General features: G+C 43.7%; 1 protein-coding gene across 3 annotated transcripts in view; it reads left to right on the top strand.

Annotated features, from left to right (window-relative positions):
* HS3ST1 (heparan sulfate-glucosamine 3-sulfotransferase 1) overlaps nucleotides 1–15,076 on the top strand; it is a 32,267-nt gene extending 17,191 nt beyond the window's left edge. Inside the window, exons 1-2 of one of the 3 annotated variants that reach the window (XM_015138000.3) lie at nucleotides 4,690–11,892; nucleotides 13,570–14,938. In XM_015138000.3, the coding sequence (XP_014993486.2) occupies nucleotides 13,678–14,601 (924 nt within the window). In that variant the 5' untranslated portion in view covers nucleotides 4,690–11,892; nucleotides 13,570–13,677 and the 3' untranslated portion in view covers nucleotides 14,602–14,938. 3 annotated transcript variants of the gene reach the window in all.
* Nucleotides 15,077–18,090: the final 3,014 nt, after the last annotated feature.

Raw genomic sequence — 18,090 nt, 5'->3', positions numbered from 1 at the left:
AGCCCCTGCTGAATTCTCCTTGTATCCCCACATGACAGAAAGAAAATGAGCCAGATTTCTGGCCTCTTATAAGGGCACTAATCCTATTCAGGAAGTCTTCACCCTCATGACCTAATTACCTCCCAAGGGCCTCACCTCCAATACCATCATGATGGGGATTTGATTTTAACATATTAATTTTTAAGGACACAGACATTCAGTCCATAGGAGTACAATGCTTTCTTATTTGCCTTGTTTCATTCTAGTAATGGTTAAGCATTCTTCATAGATTATTTCTCAGTCTAACTGATCCACCTCTCAATCAGGTCCTAGGTTCAATGAATATTCATTGAATGAGTGCTAAGTATGATCTGAGTAGAATCAAAGCAGCAAGTGCAGGTCGAGAGGACCTACCCAAGGAAACAGCCTCTTTTCCACTAAAGGCTGTATTCTTCTCCCTCCCCATCAAAAAGACCTCAGCAGCTTAGAAGTTTGATATATGGTGCTACCTTTAACCTATAAAATGTTAGACTGATGCCCACACTGGTGACAAAACTCTGTGGTTAGCTTTTAACAACAATCACTGTGGCTAGGAATTTTGGATTCCGTAGCTCTTGGAAAATCCTCTTGAAATTTTGGATTCCAAGAGACCTAAGCTCTCTTGGGGTGATCAGCCCATATGTTTCTCAGTCCTCTAAAGCATTCATGTTTTAGATTGATCTTATATGATCTTAGAATTTATGACCTAATCATTTTACTCTGTAAATAAGTCTTAGAGTATCCCTGTGTCTTGCTCACCGTCACATGGAAGTCAAGACAGAACCAGGGACTAGACCCCAGCTCCTATTTCCCAGTTCAGCACCCTATTTACCCTGGTGCTTTGGCCCTTTCAAGCAAAGAAGACTTCATGGATATGCATATTATGTGTCTGAATTATTGATGACCTGAATTGAAGCTTTATCAGTTATTGGGATATGGAAGTCTGACAGTGACAAAAACTGAAATTTGGTGGGAGTTTTCTACGCCAGCCCTGCTCTTTAACAGTTTACACAGTCACATCTCCTTTGATCCCCATGACAATCCCACGAGGTTGGTGCTGTTACTATCCCCACATTTCAGATGGGAAGATGCACATAGAGGTCGTATGGCTTGCTCTTGGTCATATGGAGTCAGTATGGGTGCAGCCAGGACTCAAACCCAGGCCCTTAATCACCAGCCTCCCCACTCTGAACTCCTGTGATTCGTCTTGATGATTCCTGAACTTCTCCTTCTGGCATTACTTTATTTAAGTAATCATAAATAACATTTTAAAAGTATAAAATGTAAATCATTTTGCATCCACATGCAGAAAGAACGAATGACCAGGCCACTGATGGTTTAACTTGACATACACCATTGCATTTAATCTGAAGATAGTGTAATTATAGTAAGAGATAACAAGAAATTACAGAGAGGGCTGTGTGGAGTGCACGATCTAGGTGTTGTTTCTCTGGATAGATTACATGGCGTTTAAATATTTCAAGATTAGCAAGATGAAAAAAACAAGCATCTCCTGTTTAAAGTAAAGCTTGAGTCAGAAGCAAATGAGATACTAATTTATTTGTAGAACCTGAGCATCAGTATAATGAAATATTCAACTTGAATGACACTTTAAAAAAATTTCAAGCAAGGGACAAATGGAAATCACAGTGGTGTGTATAGGTAGGTGGGCCAGAGGAAATAACCATGTACTATTGCTTTATTCAGTGCTATCATATGAACTGCAACAGTGTTTTCAGAAAAGGAAAAATGTGGTCAATATAAAATCAAACCCCACTAGGGAATACTACTTGTATTATTTCTATGCCAGTTTTCCCTTTGAGCTCTTTCAGGCATAGATGCCGCTTTGTCATTGCTCTACCCCTGGTGTTTTTCCTGGTGCCTGACAATACGAAGCACTCTCTTTTTTTTTTTTTTTTTTTTTTTTTGAGACGGAGTCTCGCTCTGCCGCCCAGGCTGGAGTGCAGTGGCCGGATCTCAGCTCACTGCAAGCTCCGCCTCCCGGGTTTTTACGCCATTCTCCTGCCTCAGCCTCCCGAGTAGCTGGGACTACAGGCGCCGCCACCTCGCCCGGCTAGTTTTTTGTATTTTGTAGTAGAGACGGGGTTTCACCGTGTTAGCCAGGATGGTCTCGAACTCCTGACCTCGTGATCCGCCCGTCTCGGCCTCCCAAAGTGCTGGGATTACAGGCTTGAGCCACCGCGCCCGGCCCGAAGCACTCTCTTAAATGTTTGTTTTTAAATGATCATGATAAACCAAGACCACACGTATCTAAAAAGAAAGATAATAAAAAGCTCCTGGGCCAAAACTGAACAAAAGTTTCCAAGTTACGCCATTAACTTTTCTCAAGTCAGAGCCTGTACATAGTGACGTGACATTGCTGAGATTTAAGGTCAGGACTGTATGCTTCATCCTAATGCCAGGGCTATTTTTCCTCTCCTTTTTTTTTATTTTTCATTTTTTATTTTTTATTGTTTTTTTTTTTTTTTTTTTTTTTCTGGAGATGGAGTCTCACTCTGTCGCCCAGGCTGGAGTGCAATGACGTGATCTTGGCTCACTGCAACCTTTGCCTCCCTGGTTCAAGCAATTCTCCTGCCTCAGCCTCTGGAGTAGCTGGGATTACAGGTGTGCACCACCACGCCTGGCTAATTTTTGTATTTTTAGTAGAGACGGGGTTTCACCATGTTGGTCAGGCTGACCTTGAACTCCTGACCTCATGATCCACCCGCCTCAGCCTCCCAAAAGTGCTGGGATTACAAGCATGAGACACCACTCTCGGCCTCCTCTACCCTCTTTCTAAATTTCTAGGCAGAGGACTGAAGCTTCTCAAGCTGTGGGTCCTGTAGCCTCATCCACACCAGCACCTGCCATGGCAAATCTTAGCATAGGCTGAGGTTTTCCTTGTACCCCATTTAGCTTTGTCTCCTACTGCCCTGAATGAATGCTCCCATGGGACTTTCTTCTGAGCACGGCCAAGTCTTCTCCGAGATTGTGTTCCAACATGGCCTTTGCTGTGAGGTCCTTCCAGGCCCTCCCTGACCCTCTGCCAGCTCCCATCTCTCTCCTCTGGGCTTTTGAGTTTCCACGGATGGATCTATGTCTACTCTGAAGTCTAGTCATTCATTCCTTCCACGTGCATCTTCCACATTATAAGGTGCTCCTTGAAGACAGGGACGGGATTATTTCGGTGTCCCCAGGAACTCAGTACAATTTTAGAAACATCGTAGATGCCTTGTAAGAGTTTGAGTGATCACCTACGGGCAATGCATAGACCTTAGGCATTGCTCTCTGCAGACTTGCCATTCAGTCTTTTTTATTTTTATTTTTTTCCTTTTCTTCACTTTACTTGGCAAGTTATATCCATTTATGAGATTCCTAAAAATCAGCACTTTTCATATAAGTATCCATAGTTGAGTTTTGAAAAATGTGAAGATCAGACCACTCTGGTCCCTGGTCTCTGACAAAATCTGCCAGAGTTGGCAGCACCTGCTTCTTTAGCCAAACCACACACACAGCTGCTTGCCACCATCTCCCACCAGCCAGCTGGCTTCATACATAGATGTCACCTGCCTAAACCTGGAAGCATTTGAGTGCCGCCCCGGAAAGACACACAATGGAGGAAGTCCCAGCCAAACTGTTTTGCTTTCCTATTTATTCTGAGGACCACGTACTAGTCAGCTAGGGCTGCTATCATCAAATGTCATGCAATGGATGGTTTAAACAATAGACATTTATTTCCCACAGCTTTGGAAGCTGGAAGCTCAAGATCAAGGTGTCAGCAGAAGTGGTTCCTCATGAAACCCCGTTCCCGGCTTGCAGAGGGCCACATTTTGGCTATGCCTTCACATGGTGGAGAGAATGAGAGAGAGAGAGACAGAGTGAGCTCTGTTTTATCTTCCTCTTCTTATCAGGACACCAATCTTCTCAGGATCGAACCCTGCCCTTACAACCTTATCTAAACCTAATCATCTAAACCCCCCACCTCCAAATACCATCACACTGAGGGTTAGGGTCTCAACCTATGAATTTGGGAAGGGAAAAAACATTCAGTCCATAACAACCTGGCTCAAGGAATGAGACAAATCATCTCTCCCTATTTGCCCATTTCAGGGGAAACAATTTACTTCGGTTTGTATAAATTTATTTTCAGCTGTGAATTATTCCAATCTTCATTGCCCCCCAAAAAAGGACAGATTTTGGAGGGCACATAACCTCCATGTGTATGGAGGTTAGTAAGATGTAAATTGGGAGACCCATGTTTCTGAGTCAGTTCAGTCCCTGCAGGCCTGACCTTGGGGTTCTTGTTCTCTGCTTACCTCCGTTTCTCTATCTGCAAAATGATGAGACAGAACAAGATGATGGCATGTGGCTGTTTTGCCTCTGATGCTTTGTGTGTCTTTCCTGATCATTTCTGGGTTAACACAAAAGATTTGTGGGTACTCACCATCTGCAGTGTGATCGATGACCATCCACCCCATCCAGGGGAGCTTCTTTAGCTAAGATGGCACCTCTCAGAGGCTCAGTCACCCCTGGAGCAGGGGCTGAAGCCATGCACCCCAGAGTGGGCCCAAGGCAGCCCAGCTCCTGTCTCCTGTCTGTTATGGGGTCCCTCTTCCACTCAGTCGCACTGAGTAATAGGAGAAGCCCTGTCTGTCCGCCCTCCTGTCACAGAGCTCTGCTGCGCAGTGCCTGAGCCAGTGTGTTTCTGCTTCTAATGAAGGATTTATTTAGGTCACTGCTGCCTTCTGCACACAGCAATGCAGATTAAACATGTTGAGAAGTAACTCCTCCTCTTCCTTCACTGGGGGCCTGCCTCACCACTGCACACACCTGGCTGCTCATCATTCATTCAGGAGCCCTTTCTGAAGGACCCACGGCCACTGCGTGCCCTTCCACAGAGAACTGAATTATTTCTATGTGTCACTGTCCTTTCTTCTTTGAGCCTCTGTCTGGTTGAGTCACTGCAGTACTTTGCATCATGAACAAATGTGTTTGACTAATTATCATCCCAGGATCCCATTTATAACACCCAGGATTTTTCTTTTTAAGGGACAAAAATAACTACCATGATTTGAGAGCTTACCACAGGCCAGACAGTATGGCAATACCCTAAGCATGCCACATGTACTATTTTATTTAATCCTCACAGTAAATATGTAGGGCCAGTGCATTCAATCTCAAACTCCAAGTTTCAGGGCTGTCTTGCAGATTTTAAGTTACAGAGCTAAGATTTGAGACTGGGTTTTTGGCTGTAAATCCTGTTAATTCCCAGAGTCTTCCCTCCATCTCCTGCCTCCCAAAATACAAACTCGGCAGCCAAAATCATCCCTATTTTGTCTACCACAATTGTTTTCAATCCTAGAATTAAAAATATACTACCCCAACAACAGTAGGAAACAAACAAATAAAAATCAAAAGACCTTGCCCATCTCTCCCCCGGGCCAAGAGTATCAGAATCTGAATTGGCACCCATATTCTAAGCTCACAGGGCTCTAGCCATTCCAAAGACTATCGAGGGTTAGATTAGCTCCTCTGGAAATTTATGAGGAATACAGAATCCCAGGCCTCTGCTCAGGCCTCTTGCATTAGAATCTGCATTTGTAACTGGCTTTCTAAGTGACATGCGTACATATGCATGTTTGGAAAGCACTTTGCCTGATGGTTGTAACTTGCAGCCACAAGTCTCTCCCAGGAGGAAATCTTTAGTTACCTCTCATGTGAACTTTTTATCCAAATCCTTGGGCCCTAATCCTTCACCTGATCTGAGGAATAATGTTGTGTGCGTTGACTTGTTGCATTTATCATTCTCATTTTATCAAGGAGCACTTAGAGGTTCACAAATAACACTGAGATGGGAATCCTTCTCCCAGTGAGCACACCATGCTACCTTCCTTGGCTTGCCAAGGCATCTCCTTCCTTCGATTTCAGAGAATTCAATTTATTATCCAGTTAAACTTTTGTAAATATGGCACCTCTCAGACATGCAGAGAATTCAAGGAAGCATAGAAGTCTAGAGGAGGAGATATTCGAATAGTCCTCCTCTTTTTCAAGGAAACAATGGGGCCAATTACTGTAACTTATCCCCCACTGCATAGTAAATTGGTCCAAGAAAGCTTATTAACATTATGTGGCCTGACTTATGATCCTTTCTACCCTAAACTCTTTTCACCCCATCCCACCTCACAGCAATTACCATAAGGAAATCCAAACAAAAGTGAATGTCAACATTCGTTGAAGATTGACATGTATAAGCAATTTCAAGAAAATAAATATTTATGTAGGTCTTGAAATATCACTGTCCTCTCATAGACTGACAGGCACAAACTGAATCTATTTCCAATTTCACTGTTTCCAAAATGACCTGCCAAGGATGAAAATCTGACACCACTGCGAGGTGCTCTTCAGTAGCTGTGCAAAGATGAAAGTGAAGACATTTTTCGTTCTTAACAATGAAAAAATAATCTTATACTGTTGATTGTCCAGAAGTTTGGTAGACTAAAAAAAATGACAGTTCTGTTGTTCAACCTGTCTTTCTCATGTTTCAGTGTGTTCCAGAAAATTAAATCACTCAACACCATGGGATTCTTGGAAAGAAGCAGTTCTTGCATAACAGTATAATAAATCTCACACTTCTTCTATCTCATTGTGGTTTTAAGTAAGCTCTCCCTCGCCTGGAATGCAATCCCCACTGCCCAAGGGAAAGCATCACCATTCAAAGGGGACAAAGGCACACCATGGACTTTGAGGATGGCCAGTGGAATATTTTAGTTTGATATTACCAGGTTCTGTGACCTTGAGGAGGTCATTTAACCTTAACAGCATGTTTGCATTTCTGTCATGGCAGATATGAATATGAAAGGCAGGCCATTAACATTTGTTGAATGACTGTGTGCCAGACACTGTGCCATGTATTTGGCATGGGTCATCGTACTTAATTATGATGACACCCCTATCAAGAAGATTTAAGCTCATACTTGCAGAGGGGAACATGGAGCCCCAGAGAGGTTAGACATTGACTGAGGTCAGTTAGCAATAAGAATTCTAGCCTGGATCTACCTGATTGCAAAAATCTTCTTTGTTCATCTACTACTCTCCACCACATTTTTATTGCTTAAAAATATAAAATAAAATGAGAACAATCACCTCTTGTATTGTTGCAAGTATTAGAAGAAATAATTTATACTCAAGTGCTTGCCACCTGGCACCCAGTGAGTGCTCAGCAGGTAATCTCTTCCCTTCTAACCCTTTTGTTAAATCCTATAAGTGACTTATGGTTGTATGTTTTGATCATCCCTGCTACCCTACAGGAGATTCCTACCTGTGACAGTGTGTCATCATCTCTTGTTGAGGGGCTGTGAAGGTGTCCTACAGACCGACAGATGGCAGGCATCACTGTTCCAGATTCATTAAATGTACCTCTTGTAAAATATCCTAGTTATTTCATTTCATCTATGAATATGTTCCAGCAGTGGGACTGAGAGAATATATTATAGTTAATTACATTTGAAATCTAGGTCATGATGTGAATTATGTAATAAGGAGACATAAGGAGAAAATGAAAATATTTTTGAAGGGTTGTTTCATAGCTTCCCCTCCTTTTTTAGTCCAAATATTTTCTAGGCTCTCAGGTGATGTCGCCCAATCACGATTAGAAATGGTGAGTCCCCCTTTCAACTTCTGCTTTCTGCTTGACTCTCTAGAGACAGAAGTTTCAAACCCTTAAAGTTTCTCTTGCTACTGTGTTAAAATATGTTCCCAGTACCTTCCAGCTATTTGCCCGTCTACTGCATTTGACAAGTTCATTCAGCAAACAAAATGTCTAGAACGTGCTATATACCAGAAATCATGCCAGGCCCTAGAGGATAGAGTAGAGCAAGGCAAGACTTCCATTTGGAGGAAAGGCCTCCTTGGAAAGGAGTTTGGATTTAATTCCAAGTGCAAGGGAAGCCTCCATCTGGAAGATTCTGTGGACTCTCCATTGGGTTTCCCATGCCTGGCATGTGGCTACTGTCTTCACAGTGGGACTTGAGGAAGTTCACTGTTGCTGATAGGAAGGACTTTAATCTTCTCAGTTCATGAAACTCAGGCCTTGGGTTTTCACCGTAGTACCCAGAAAACAGCCTCCCTGATAGAGGGAAGTAAACAGAGAGGTAGTTGGATCTCCCTTTGGGACCTATTAACCTATCTATAAAAGGAAGGCGGAGGTTCATTGTGCCCATCTTAGCAAGTCTCAGGTTTCATAGAAATTCCGTCCTTCATCAAAGAATTGGTGCAAGGCACAAATATTCAACAGGACCAAAGAAGTCGAGCCAAGTTCATTAACAACTTGCTCACTATCTCTAGACATTGCCAAGAAAAGTGAAAGGGACAGTGAAGTACCTGGCTAACTTTCTAGACACACGACTTCATTTCTCTGAACCTCACTTTTTAAAATAATAACATGACTTACCTTGAGGACTTGCAGTGACGATTACAGCAAGCCCTGCATGGAAAGTTGCCAGCCTAGTGCCTGCTGAGTAGCAATTGCTGCAGACGGGAGCTGCGATCATTGCTTTTGCCAAGGTTGTGGCCTCTGCTTCAGGTGCTATGGAGAATTCTGTATCCATGCCCATGTCAGCCAAGGGCTTCAACTGTCAAAAGTTCCCATTTGTTTACTTTTATCTGGTTTGTTTCTTGAGGGAGAAGATTGAATTTGCCTTTGTGCTGCCTGCAGGTTCAAACCTGTCTTCCTGGTTCTTCTCCTGTTTAGGAAGCTCCTAATCTGTGAATGGGTAGGGAATCTTGCTTTCAGGAAAGTGTGTTCCACACTTAAAGAGCTCTCAGATCAAGAATTGCAAATGTGCTCAGTGCTCTCTGTCTCTATGCTCTCTAACTCAATTGCCACCAGTCATATGTGTCCTTGGTATGTGCTACACAGGTAAATATATACACACTTGGATTTCGAAGACTGGGTAGAAAAAATGCAAAATCCTTCATTAATTTTATATAGTGATTAGGCCAGGTATGGTGGCTCACGCCTGTAATCCAAGCACTTTGAGAGACCGAGACAGGTGGATCACTTGAGGTCAGGAGTTCGAGACCAGTCAAACCCCATCTCTACTAAAATTGTAGTACAAAAATTAGCCAGGTGTGGTGGCACACAACTGTGTTCCCAGCTACTTGGGAGGCTGAGGCACAAGAACCACTTGAACCCAGTATGCAGAGGTTACAGTGAGCTGAAATCATGCCACTGCACTCCAGCTTGGGCAACAGAGGAAGACTCTGTCTCAAAAAAGAGAAATTATATAGGTGATTATATGTTACAGTGATAACATTTTAGATATGTTAAGCTATATGAAATATATGTTTTAAAATGTGACCCTTGGAAAATGTCTGAATGCATATGTGATACAAAATATATTTATATTGGACAGTCCTGACACACATTGTTTCATTTCCGTCTCAAAGTAATCATTTGAGGCAGGTGGAATTATTACCATTTTACAGATGAGGCAACTGAAGCTAAGAGAGGTTAAGTCACTTTGACCAGGGTCCAAACTGGAGACAGGAATCCTGACTCCAGAGCCTGTGCAATTCATTTGGACCCTTCTACTGACCAGAACAAATGAGCAAGTTTGACCCTGTACTGCATGTACCCTGTGTGTCAGCTGACACTGGAAGTTGGTGGTCAGGGAGTTGTCATTGCTGGGTAGATTTTGTTGGGTTTTTCTTCTTTGGAGTCCCCAATACATTGTCATTATTTTACATTACAAGCACTTACTCGAAAGACGGTAATAACAGCAACTAGACTACAGAACTGGAATTCAGGAGCCAAAAGTCCTGGGAACAGATTTACTATGTGACACTGGGCAAGTCATCTTGGGGTGTGAAAGGCAGGGACTAAGTGACCCCCTTCTTCCCTGATGTTTATAATTTCACTGTCAAGATCAAGGTGGCCCACAGGAATGGCTTTATAGGTTCACCCGAGCTTAGGAATCTTTTTGTTTCTGAGAGTATTACAAAAAGGACCAAAAATCCTTTCTGTGCCCCTGGGAAGTCCAAATTATAAAACCACAAGAGGAAGTTGGCTCCCAATGCCCATGGTGTGCATGTAATATAAAACAGGTTACACTATATTTCGATATTAATATATGTGTGCATACATTTACACACACACATATATACTTACACACGTTTTTACATATATACATAAAAGATACACATGGGGCATATTTATAAACATGATATATATGCTATATATAGTATGTGTGTATGTATATGTGTGCATATATACTTGCATATGTGTATATAAGATGTTAGCCAATTTCTTTCTCTATAAGTCTCAAATATTTTTGAATGAAAAAGGTCTAGACATAAGTAAATACATTTTTAGAAAGGATTAAAGTACAAACAAGGAACTTTTAAGCTACTTAACTTCCCAATATGTTGTTGTTGTTTTCTCTCATGAAGGACAAACTATATTTAGTTTCTTCTTTACTGTGTGCTGGTAATTCCCCTTCAGGAAAGAAACCTCAGATGTACACTACACTAACCAGGATGCCTCAGGTTAGAGTGGAGGGAGCATAAACAGTCAGATAATATGAATTTCAGATCTGGCCTCTGCCTCTACACTTAGGTATCAAATAATATGAATGTGTTGTTCCCTGAGTCTGAACATGGAACTATAAGATGGGGATAGCAGGCCGGGCGCAGTGGCTCACGCCTGTAATCCCAGCACTTTGGGAGGCCAAGGCAGGTGGATCACGAACGAGGTCAGGAGATCGAGACCATCCTGGCTAACACGGTGAAACCCCGTCTCTACTAAAAATACAAAAAAAAAAAAAAAATTAGCCGGGTGTGGTGGCGGGCGCCTGTAGTCCCAGCTACTGGGGAGGCTGAGGCAGGAGAATGGCGTGAACCCGGGAGGCGGAGCTTGCAGTGAGCCAATATCGCGCCACTGCACTCCAGCCTGGGCGACAGAGTGAGATTCCGTCTCAAAAAAAAAAAAAAAAAAGCTGGGGATAGCAGTGAGCAACACACAGCATAGCTCTCTAAAGGGTAGTAGTTTGTCCGTCTCTCCCTTGACCAACCTGTTATACCTGCACACACACACACACACACACACGCATACAGACACACCCAAACGTGATACAATTGCATACATTCTCACATCTCAAATATGTAAGAGCCAAGCACAACTGGTACATTTGGTTGAACAACCTGGATGACTTGAGAAGGAAATGAAATTCAACCGAAACACCCTGAAACCATCAGTTGACTAAAGCAATTGACCCGTTAAATTGAGCTCACCAATCGGTAGAACCAACCTGAAACATCATCGTTCGTGGTTATCCTTTCTAAAGCATTCTTGATTTTTTCTTAAAGAGTTACATCACTGATCCCTCAGGTCCCTTCTCCAGTGCACTGTGGTTCTCTAAAGGCTTCCGTCTGTTTGATTACTTGCTCTTTAATATGTTTTTCTAAACAGATAACACAATATCTGAGAAAGATAGATCAGCTGGTTGATCATAAAAATGGATGTCCTGGAATTTGTTCTTCCTTTATTCATTCTGGACAAGTTTTAAACTGATGAAGTAAATTTTGAAGCTACTGTACAAAAGATGATGGGTCCTCTTGATGGAGAACATTTTTACTACCTTTGTAAATCCCACAGTCCCCAAGCCAGGCCTGTCTCTTACCCTTCCCTTAATGTGTTTTAACAGAGACAACTCAAGTGAGAGCATCCAATCACTTCTTTAGAGGACAACATGACAGACTGAGTATCAGCTCCTTGAAAACATAAACCATGGACTGGTCTGTCCTGTGGAACCCTGAAACATCTAGGCCAGCAGTTCCTGTGTCCTTTACTGCCTAAATGTTATAAATCTTAAATAGGTAAAGAGGAGAAGTTTTGTGAAAAAGAGGTGGTTGTGGATAAAGAACCCTGAGTTTAGAGTTTTCAATTTGGGCTCTGAATTTTGAAAGACTAATAGAATTGTGTCCTTAGACAAGGCTACCCTCTATAAAATGGTGGTGACAGGCCAGGTGCAGTGGCTCATGCCTGTAATCCCAGCACTTTGGGAGGCCGAGGCGGGTGGATCACCTGAGGTTGGGAGTTCAAGACCAGCCTGACCAACATGGAGAAACCCCATCTCTACTAACATACAAAATTGGCCAGATGTGGTGGCACATGCCTGTAATCTCAGTTACTCAGGAGACTGAGGCAGGAGAATCACTTGAACCCCGGAGGCGAAGGTTGCAGTGAACTGAGATCGCACTATTGCACTCCAGCCTGAGCAACAAGAGCAAAACTCCATCTAAAAAAAAAGAAAAAAAATGGTGGTGACATCTGCCCTGCCTTCCTACCTTACAATGTAGGATTGTAGAGACAATAGCTGAGCATAGTATGAGACCACATTATCAATAGTAAAGCTTTGGACACGTGAAGGCTTTTTTGTACGTTGTAGTAATTTCACTTGTTTATCCCTCCAGGCCTACTTCAAATGTTTCCACCACTGTGAAACCATCCCCAATTATTTCAGGCAAAATGAATGAACATGTGTCTTCGTAGTACCCTACCTAAATTACAATCATAACATATACACCCTGATGCCTATAATCAGGCTGCATCAATTAACTTTTGCCAATTTCCTGCTGCAATACAAATCACTCCAAAACTCAGTGGCTTAAAACCACAATCATGCATCTTCGCTTATGAGATGGGATGGCCGTATGTGTCTCTCATCCTCCCCCGGGACCATGGGCTAGCCAGGGCATATTCTTCTCATGGCAAAAGCAAGAGTGAAAGAGGGTGAGCCAAAACACACAAGACCTCTTGCAGCCAGGCTGGGGACTGATATGTTGTCACATCTGCTCATATGCTAGTGGCAAGGCCAATTCAAGGGTTGGACACAGGGTGAAGAATTGGGACTAATCATGAAGTCTTTCATACTAATTTACATGCTTTGTTAGATTACAGCCCCTGGCTGGAAGAGCAGGGGGCAGGAACAAAGCCTGCTTCTATATCACCTACCCCTCTGCCAGGGACTGGTGAGTAGTAGCTATTTTATTGATTTTTGCTGAGTTCCGAAGGGTCTTCCCAACCCTTTCCTTTATAGTAAGGGTTAGCACGCTCTGACTGGGGGGCCAAACCTGGCCCGGTTGTATGCGCCAAACAGCTAAACATATAAATGATTGCAAAAAATAATAATAGTAAAAAGGAAAATAATATTTAATGACACGTGAAAATTACATGAAATTCACTCAGTGCCCATAAATAGAGTGTTCTTGGAACACAACCACACCCATTCCCTTGTGTGTTGTCTATGGCTGTATTCCATCTATAATAGCACGGTTGAAGTTGGAGTTGGCCTAAAGTATGTCCCTTAAAGCCTAAAATACTTACTCTCTGGCCTTTTGCAGAAAATGTTTGCCATCTGCTCCTGTATAGGTTAAGAAACTGAGAGTCCCAGGGGGTTGAATATAGTCCTCACTGCAGAGTGGCTACAGAGTTGTTAGTTGAATTATTCCTGTCTTTGTTATATGTTAATATCTTCCCTTTTTGTTCCCTAGTAATTGAAGGCCTGAAACTCCCATGTGCCACTGACTAGGAGGCTTCCGTGCTGCTGCGCTTCATGACCCAGCGGCGCGCGGCCCAGTGAAGCCACCGTGGTGTCCAGCATGGCCGCGCTGCTCCTGGGCGCGGTGCTGCTGGTGGCCCAGCCCCAGCTAGTGCCTTCCCGCCCCGCCGAGCTGGGCCAGCAGGAGCTTCTGCGGAAAGCGGGGACCCTCCAGGATGACGTCCGCTATGGCGCGGCCCCGAACGGCTCTGCCCAGCAGCTGCCTCAGACCATCATCATCGGCGTGCGCAAGGGCGGCACGCGCGCGCTGCTGGAGATGCTCAGCCTGCACCCCGATGTGGCGGCCGCGGAGAACGAGGTCCACTTCTTCGACTGGGAGGAGCACTACGGCCACGGCCTGGGCTGGTACCTCAGCCAGATGCCCTTCTCCTGGCCACACCAGCTCACGGTGGAAAAGACCCCCGCGTACTTCACGTCGCCCAAAGTGCCTGAGCGAGTCCACAGCATGAACCCGTCCATCCGGCTGCTGCTCATCCTGCGAGACCCGTCGGAGCGCGTGCTATCTGACTACACCCAAGTGTTCTACAACCACATGCAGAAGCGCAAGCCCTACCCGTCCATCGAGGAGTTCCTGGTGCGCGACGGCCGGCTCAACGTGGACTACAAGGCCCTCAACCGCAGCCTCTACCACGTGCACATGCAGAACTGGCTGCGCTTCTTCCCGCTGCGCCACATCCACATTGTGGACGGCGACCGCCTCATCAGGGATCCTTTCCCCGAGATCCAAAAGGTCGAGAAGTTCCTGAAGCTGTCGCCGCAGATCAATGCCTCGAACTTCTACTTTAACAAAACCAAGGGCTTTTACTGCCTGCGGGACAGCGGCCGGGACCGCTGCTTACATGAGTCCAAAGGCCGGGCGCACCCCCAAGTAGATCCCAAACTACTCAATAAACTGCACGAATATTTTCATGAGCCAAATAAGAAATTCTTCGAGCTTGTTGGCAGAACATTTGACTGGCACTGATTTGCAATAAGCTAAGCTCAGAAACTTTCCTACTGTAAGTTCTGGTGTACATCTGGGGGAGGGGAAAGAATTTTAAAAAAGCATTTAAGGTATAATTTATTTGTAAAATCCATAAAGTACTTCTGTACAGTATTAGATTCACAATTGCCATATATACTAGTTATATTTTTCTACTTGTTAAATGGAGGGCATTTTGTATTGTTTTTCATGGTTGTTAACATTGTGTAATATGTCTCTATATGAAGGAACTAAACTATTTCACTGAAAAAAAAAAAAAAAGATTTTTCTGGAGACGCTATCTTTTTTTGAATATAATTAACTTGCCCCCAACTCAAAATAGCTGTCTGTGTTGCACTCATTGCAAAATCTAAATTCTTTTGTTACTTAAAAAAAACCACGTTTTTTATGGCTGTTATAGTCGTCTCTCTCCCCTCTCCTTTCTGCATTGCTCTTTTTAATTTTCAATGTCTCATTGTGATCATCAGATTTATTTTTACTTGGATTGTAAGATTTATCTCCTTGATGATTCCTTGCCATTTTTGGAGGTCACGGTTTTACCCATTCCCACGTGTAAACTTCAAGTAAACGAAGCAATATTCAGGATGGAGAAGCAGTTAGTGACTGGCTAGAAGTCCCTTGGGATCCATCTTGACCTCAAAGAATATTTGCATACGCTTCTGGTCTCAGCAGTGGTTGAAACCTACAATAAAGAGGATTAAACCCTTGGCCTTCAGAATGATCTTGGGCCTGGGTACTTTGCCCCAAGTGGCAGTTGGCCTCCAGAAAGCCAATTAGAATAGAAAAGAGAAACTGCAAAATCTATGTGTGTCTTCTTCCTGTAGGTTCTGTGAAAGGCTGACTAAAAGGGTAGTAGTCTTTTGCTTAGTTTAAAAGTGCTTACTTCCTGAAAGATACATTGGCATTATAGACATATATTCCATATGCACTGAGACATAAATATGTGTATGTTTCAAAATCAACTCTAAATTTGGAGTCCTGAATGTGAAAGAAAATGTAAACTCCCAAGGGTTGAAGTTAAAAAGAGAAAAGGGCAGAGTTGAGGGTAGCACCGAAGAGAGCCACTGTACCTGCCCCCAGAGGAGAGGCTGGAGTTCATTTTCACTTCTGCCCCCGAGCAGCCAGGTTGTTGGAGATGGTCACATAAACCCGTCTTATCCTCAGTTTTTTCATGCATTCTTCATGCAGTCAGCCTTTTACAAAATTAAACACATCGGATTTTAGTAAAAATAAAACATTTATTACAGTAAAAGAGAAAATACAAACAAGCAAAATAAACTGGTTTCCTGACATAGTTTATACCGAAGGAAAATGACAGAAATGGATATTATTAATCACCTCCCACACTTAAGAACTCATTGAAATTTCTCCAAGCCACCCCAGGATGCAGATATTATTATGGAAATTTCAAATAGGAGAAAATAGGTCCAGAGAACATGAGAAACTTGCCCAAGATCACATTGACTATAAACTCAGGCTTAGAGGCTACTCAGAGTCAAAGCACAGGTTATTTATGTATTTACTTTTTACCCAACTCTTTCTGAGCTCAGAAGGAAAAGCCCAGACTCAGAGCCAGTTCTTCCTGACCTGACTTGACATTTCTTCCCAGGTGCCAAGTATCTTCCATCCTAAGAGGTGTGTCCCAGCTACAGGAAGGGCAAGAAGCAGCCTGCATTTTTCTCAGCAGTGTTATCAGGGAAGTGAGTCACCTTGGTATGTTTCAGCAGCTCCAGCCTGACCTGACCTTAGCATGGCCTATGCCTCACCCCATATCATGCGCAGAGAGCAGAGAGGATGCCTTTCTCTTTATAATCCATTAAAGTTGTCATTAAACCATCATCTCCCCCGGAGGAAGTAGCGGAAATATTTACAGCAGGCCCCTGGTGGACTGGGTACTTCTCAATAGGCAGACAGCCTCCCTCTGCAGCACATCGTTGGACCTTGCTTGTACCGTACTCGTTGAAGAGCTGAAGAAATAAGAGGGCTCAGAAAGGTTAAGTCGTTTCCAAGCCCGTTCAGGAATATGGTGACTGAAAGGAAACTGCAATGAGAGTCTCTGACTCTGAAGAAGATGCTCTTTGCAAATGGCCTGTATATTCCTGTGCCCTGACAGGGATGGTCTGGTTGAAGCGTGAACTGTTGTTGCAAGAGGCAGCGGGGAGGAGTGGAGGAAGACAGGACCGGCACATGGAACATAATCTAGCTGCTGGGACTGGCATAGTTGATGGAGGGCATGGTCCAGTGTAAAATGATTAGTGAATGTAAATCCAATGTTTTCATTTGGGGGTGCAGAGCTGTGGCTAAAGGAATGTTCAAATGAGTCTACCATGAGCAAGGGGTCAGAGGTCCTAGTGGCACTGTATGTTCATTCATTTTTGGTACAACCCCAGCCAGTCATTGAGAAAGTACACAGGGTAAGAAACCTTCACTCCAGATTTACCCAAGGTATTTATTAATAGATATCACCGAGCACTGTCAAATTCAAAGGAGGCCCTGTAGTAGACCCTGGCCTGTCCTGATAGGGCCAAAATGCAGTGACTCGGAAGCCTAATAGGCACCCAGTCCCTCCCAAACATGCCTCCTACCAACTCCATTAACAGAGACAGATGTCAGTGGAAGGGGTGGGGCTCCTGTCCAGACCACTCCAGCCCAGGGACAGCCTGGGGGATCTAGGTGGGTCCTTCCAGAGAGGCAGCTGAGAGCAACTGAACCAAGCCTCAGCTATTAGATTTGCAATATTTACACACTTGACACTCCAGAGTCAGAACAGCCCCTTCCATTTCCCTTCCTCCTGGAATCAGATAGGGTTGAAATCCTTTTAACACTATTTGGTTATCAGCTCACAGCCTGAAGGTTTGCGAGTTTAAGAAAAGTGACATGCCTCTGAGCACAGGGTGCTTTACTCCTTCTGTGCTGGGAGGCTTACCCAACTGAAAGGAGATGCAGGGTAGGGGAGGCCAATGCCTAGTGTGCCTGCTGCTTACAGGGGTGGAGTCACAGGTCACCATTATCCATTAAAATTTTACTTTTTTGAGCCCCTACCATATGCTCAACATGGTATTAAGTCCTCAAGAATATAAAAAGAAAATACAACAGGAACTAGTAGACATTAACTGTTTGTTCTGGACTTTAACAAAAATCCAGAGGGTCTTGGAGTACAAGGGGAAAGACATTTAGCTGTGTATAGACTGGGTGGGGCGATATGTTCCATGGTTTGACATTCAGTTCAGCAACATTGCTGAGAGAAATCAACTAGCCCCCTTATAGAGAAGAGGAAACTGAGGTTTTAAAAGTGGTCCTGGCTGGGCACGGTGGCTCACGTCTGTAATCCCAGCACTTTGGGAGGCCGAGGTGGGTGAATCATGGGGTCAAGAGTTCAAGACCAGCCTGACCAATGTGGTGAAACCCCATCTCTACTAAAAATACAAAAATTAGCCAAGCATGAAGGTGCGTGCCCGTAATCCCAGCTAC

This window comes from Macaca mulatta, chromosome 5 (assembly GCF_049350105.2).
Source record: "Macaca mulatta isolate MMU2019108-1 chromosome 5, T2T-MMU8v2.0, whole genome shotgun sequence".
NCBI lineage: Eukaryota > Metazoa > Chordata > Mammalia > Primates > Cercopithecidae > Macaca > Macaca mulatta.
This window is presented reverse-complemented; position numbering and strand designations above follow the sequence as displayed.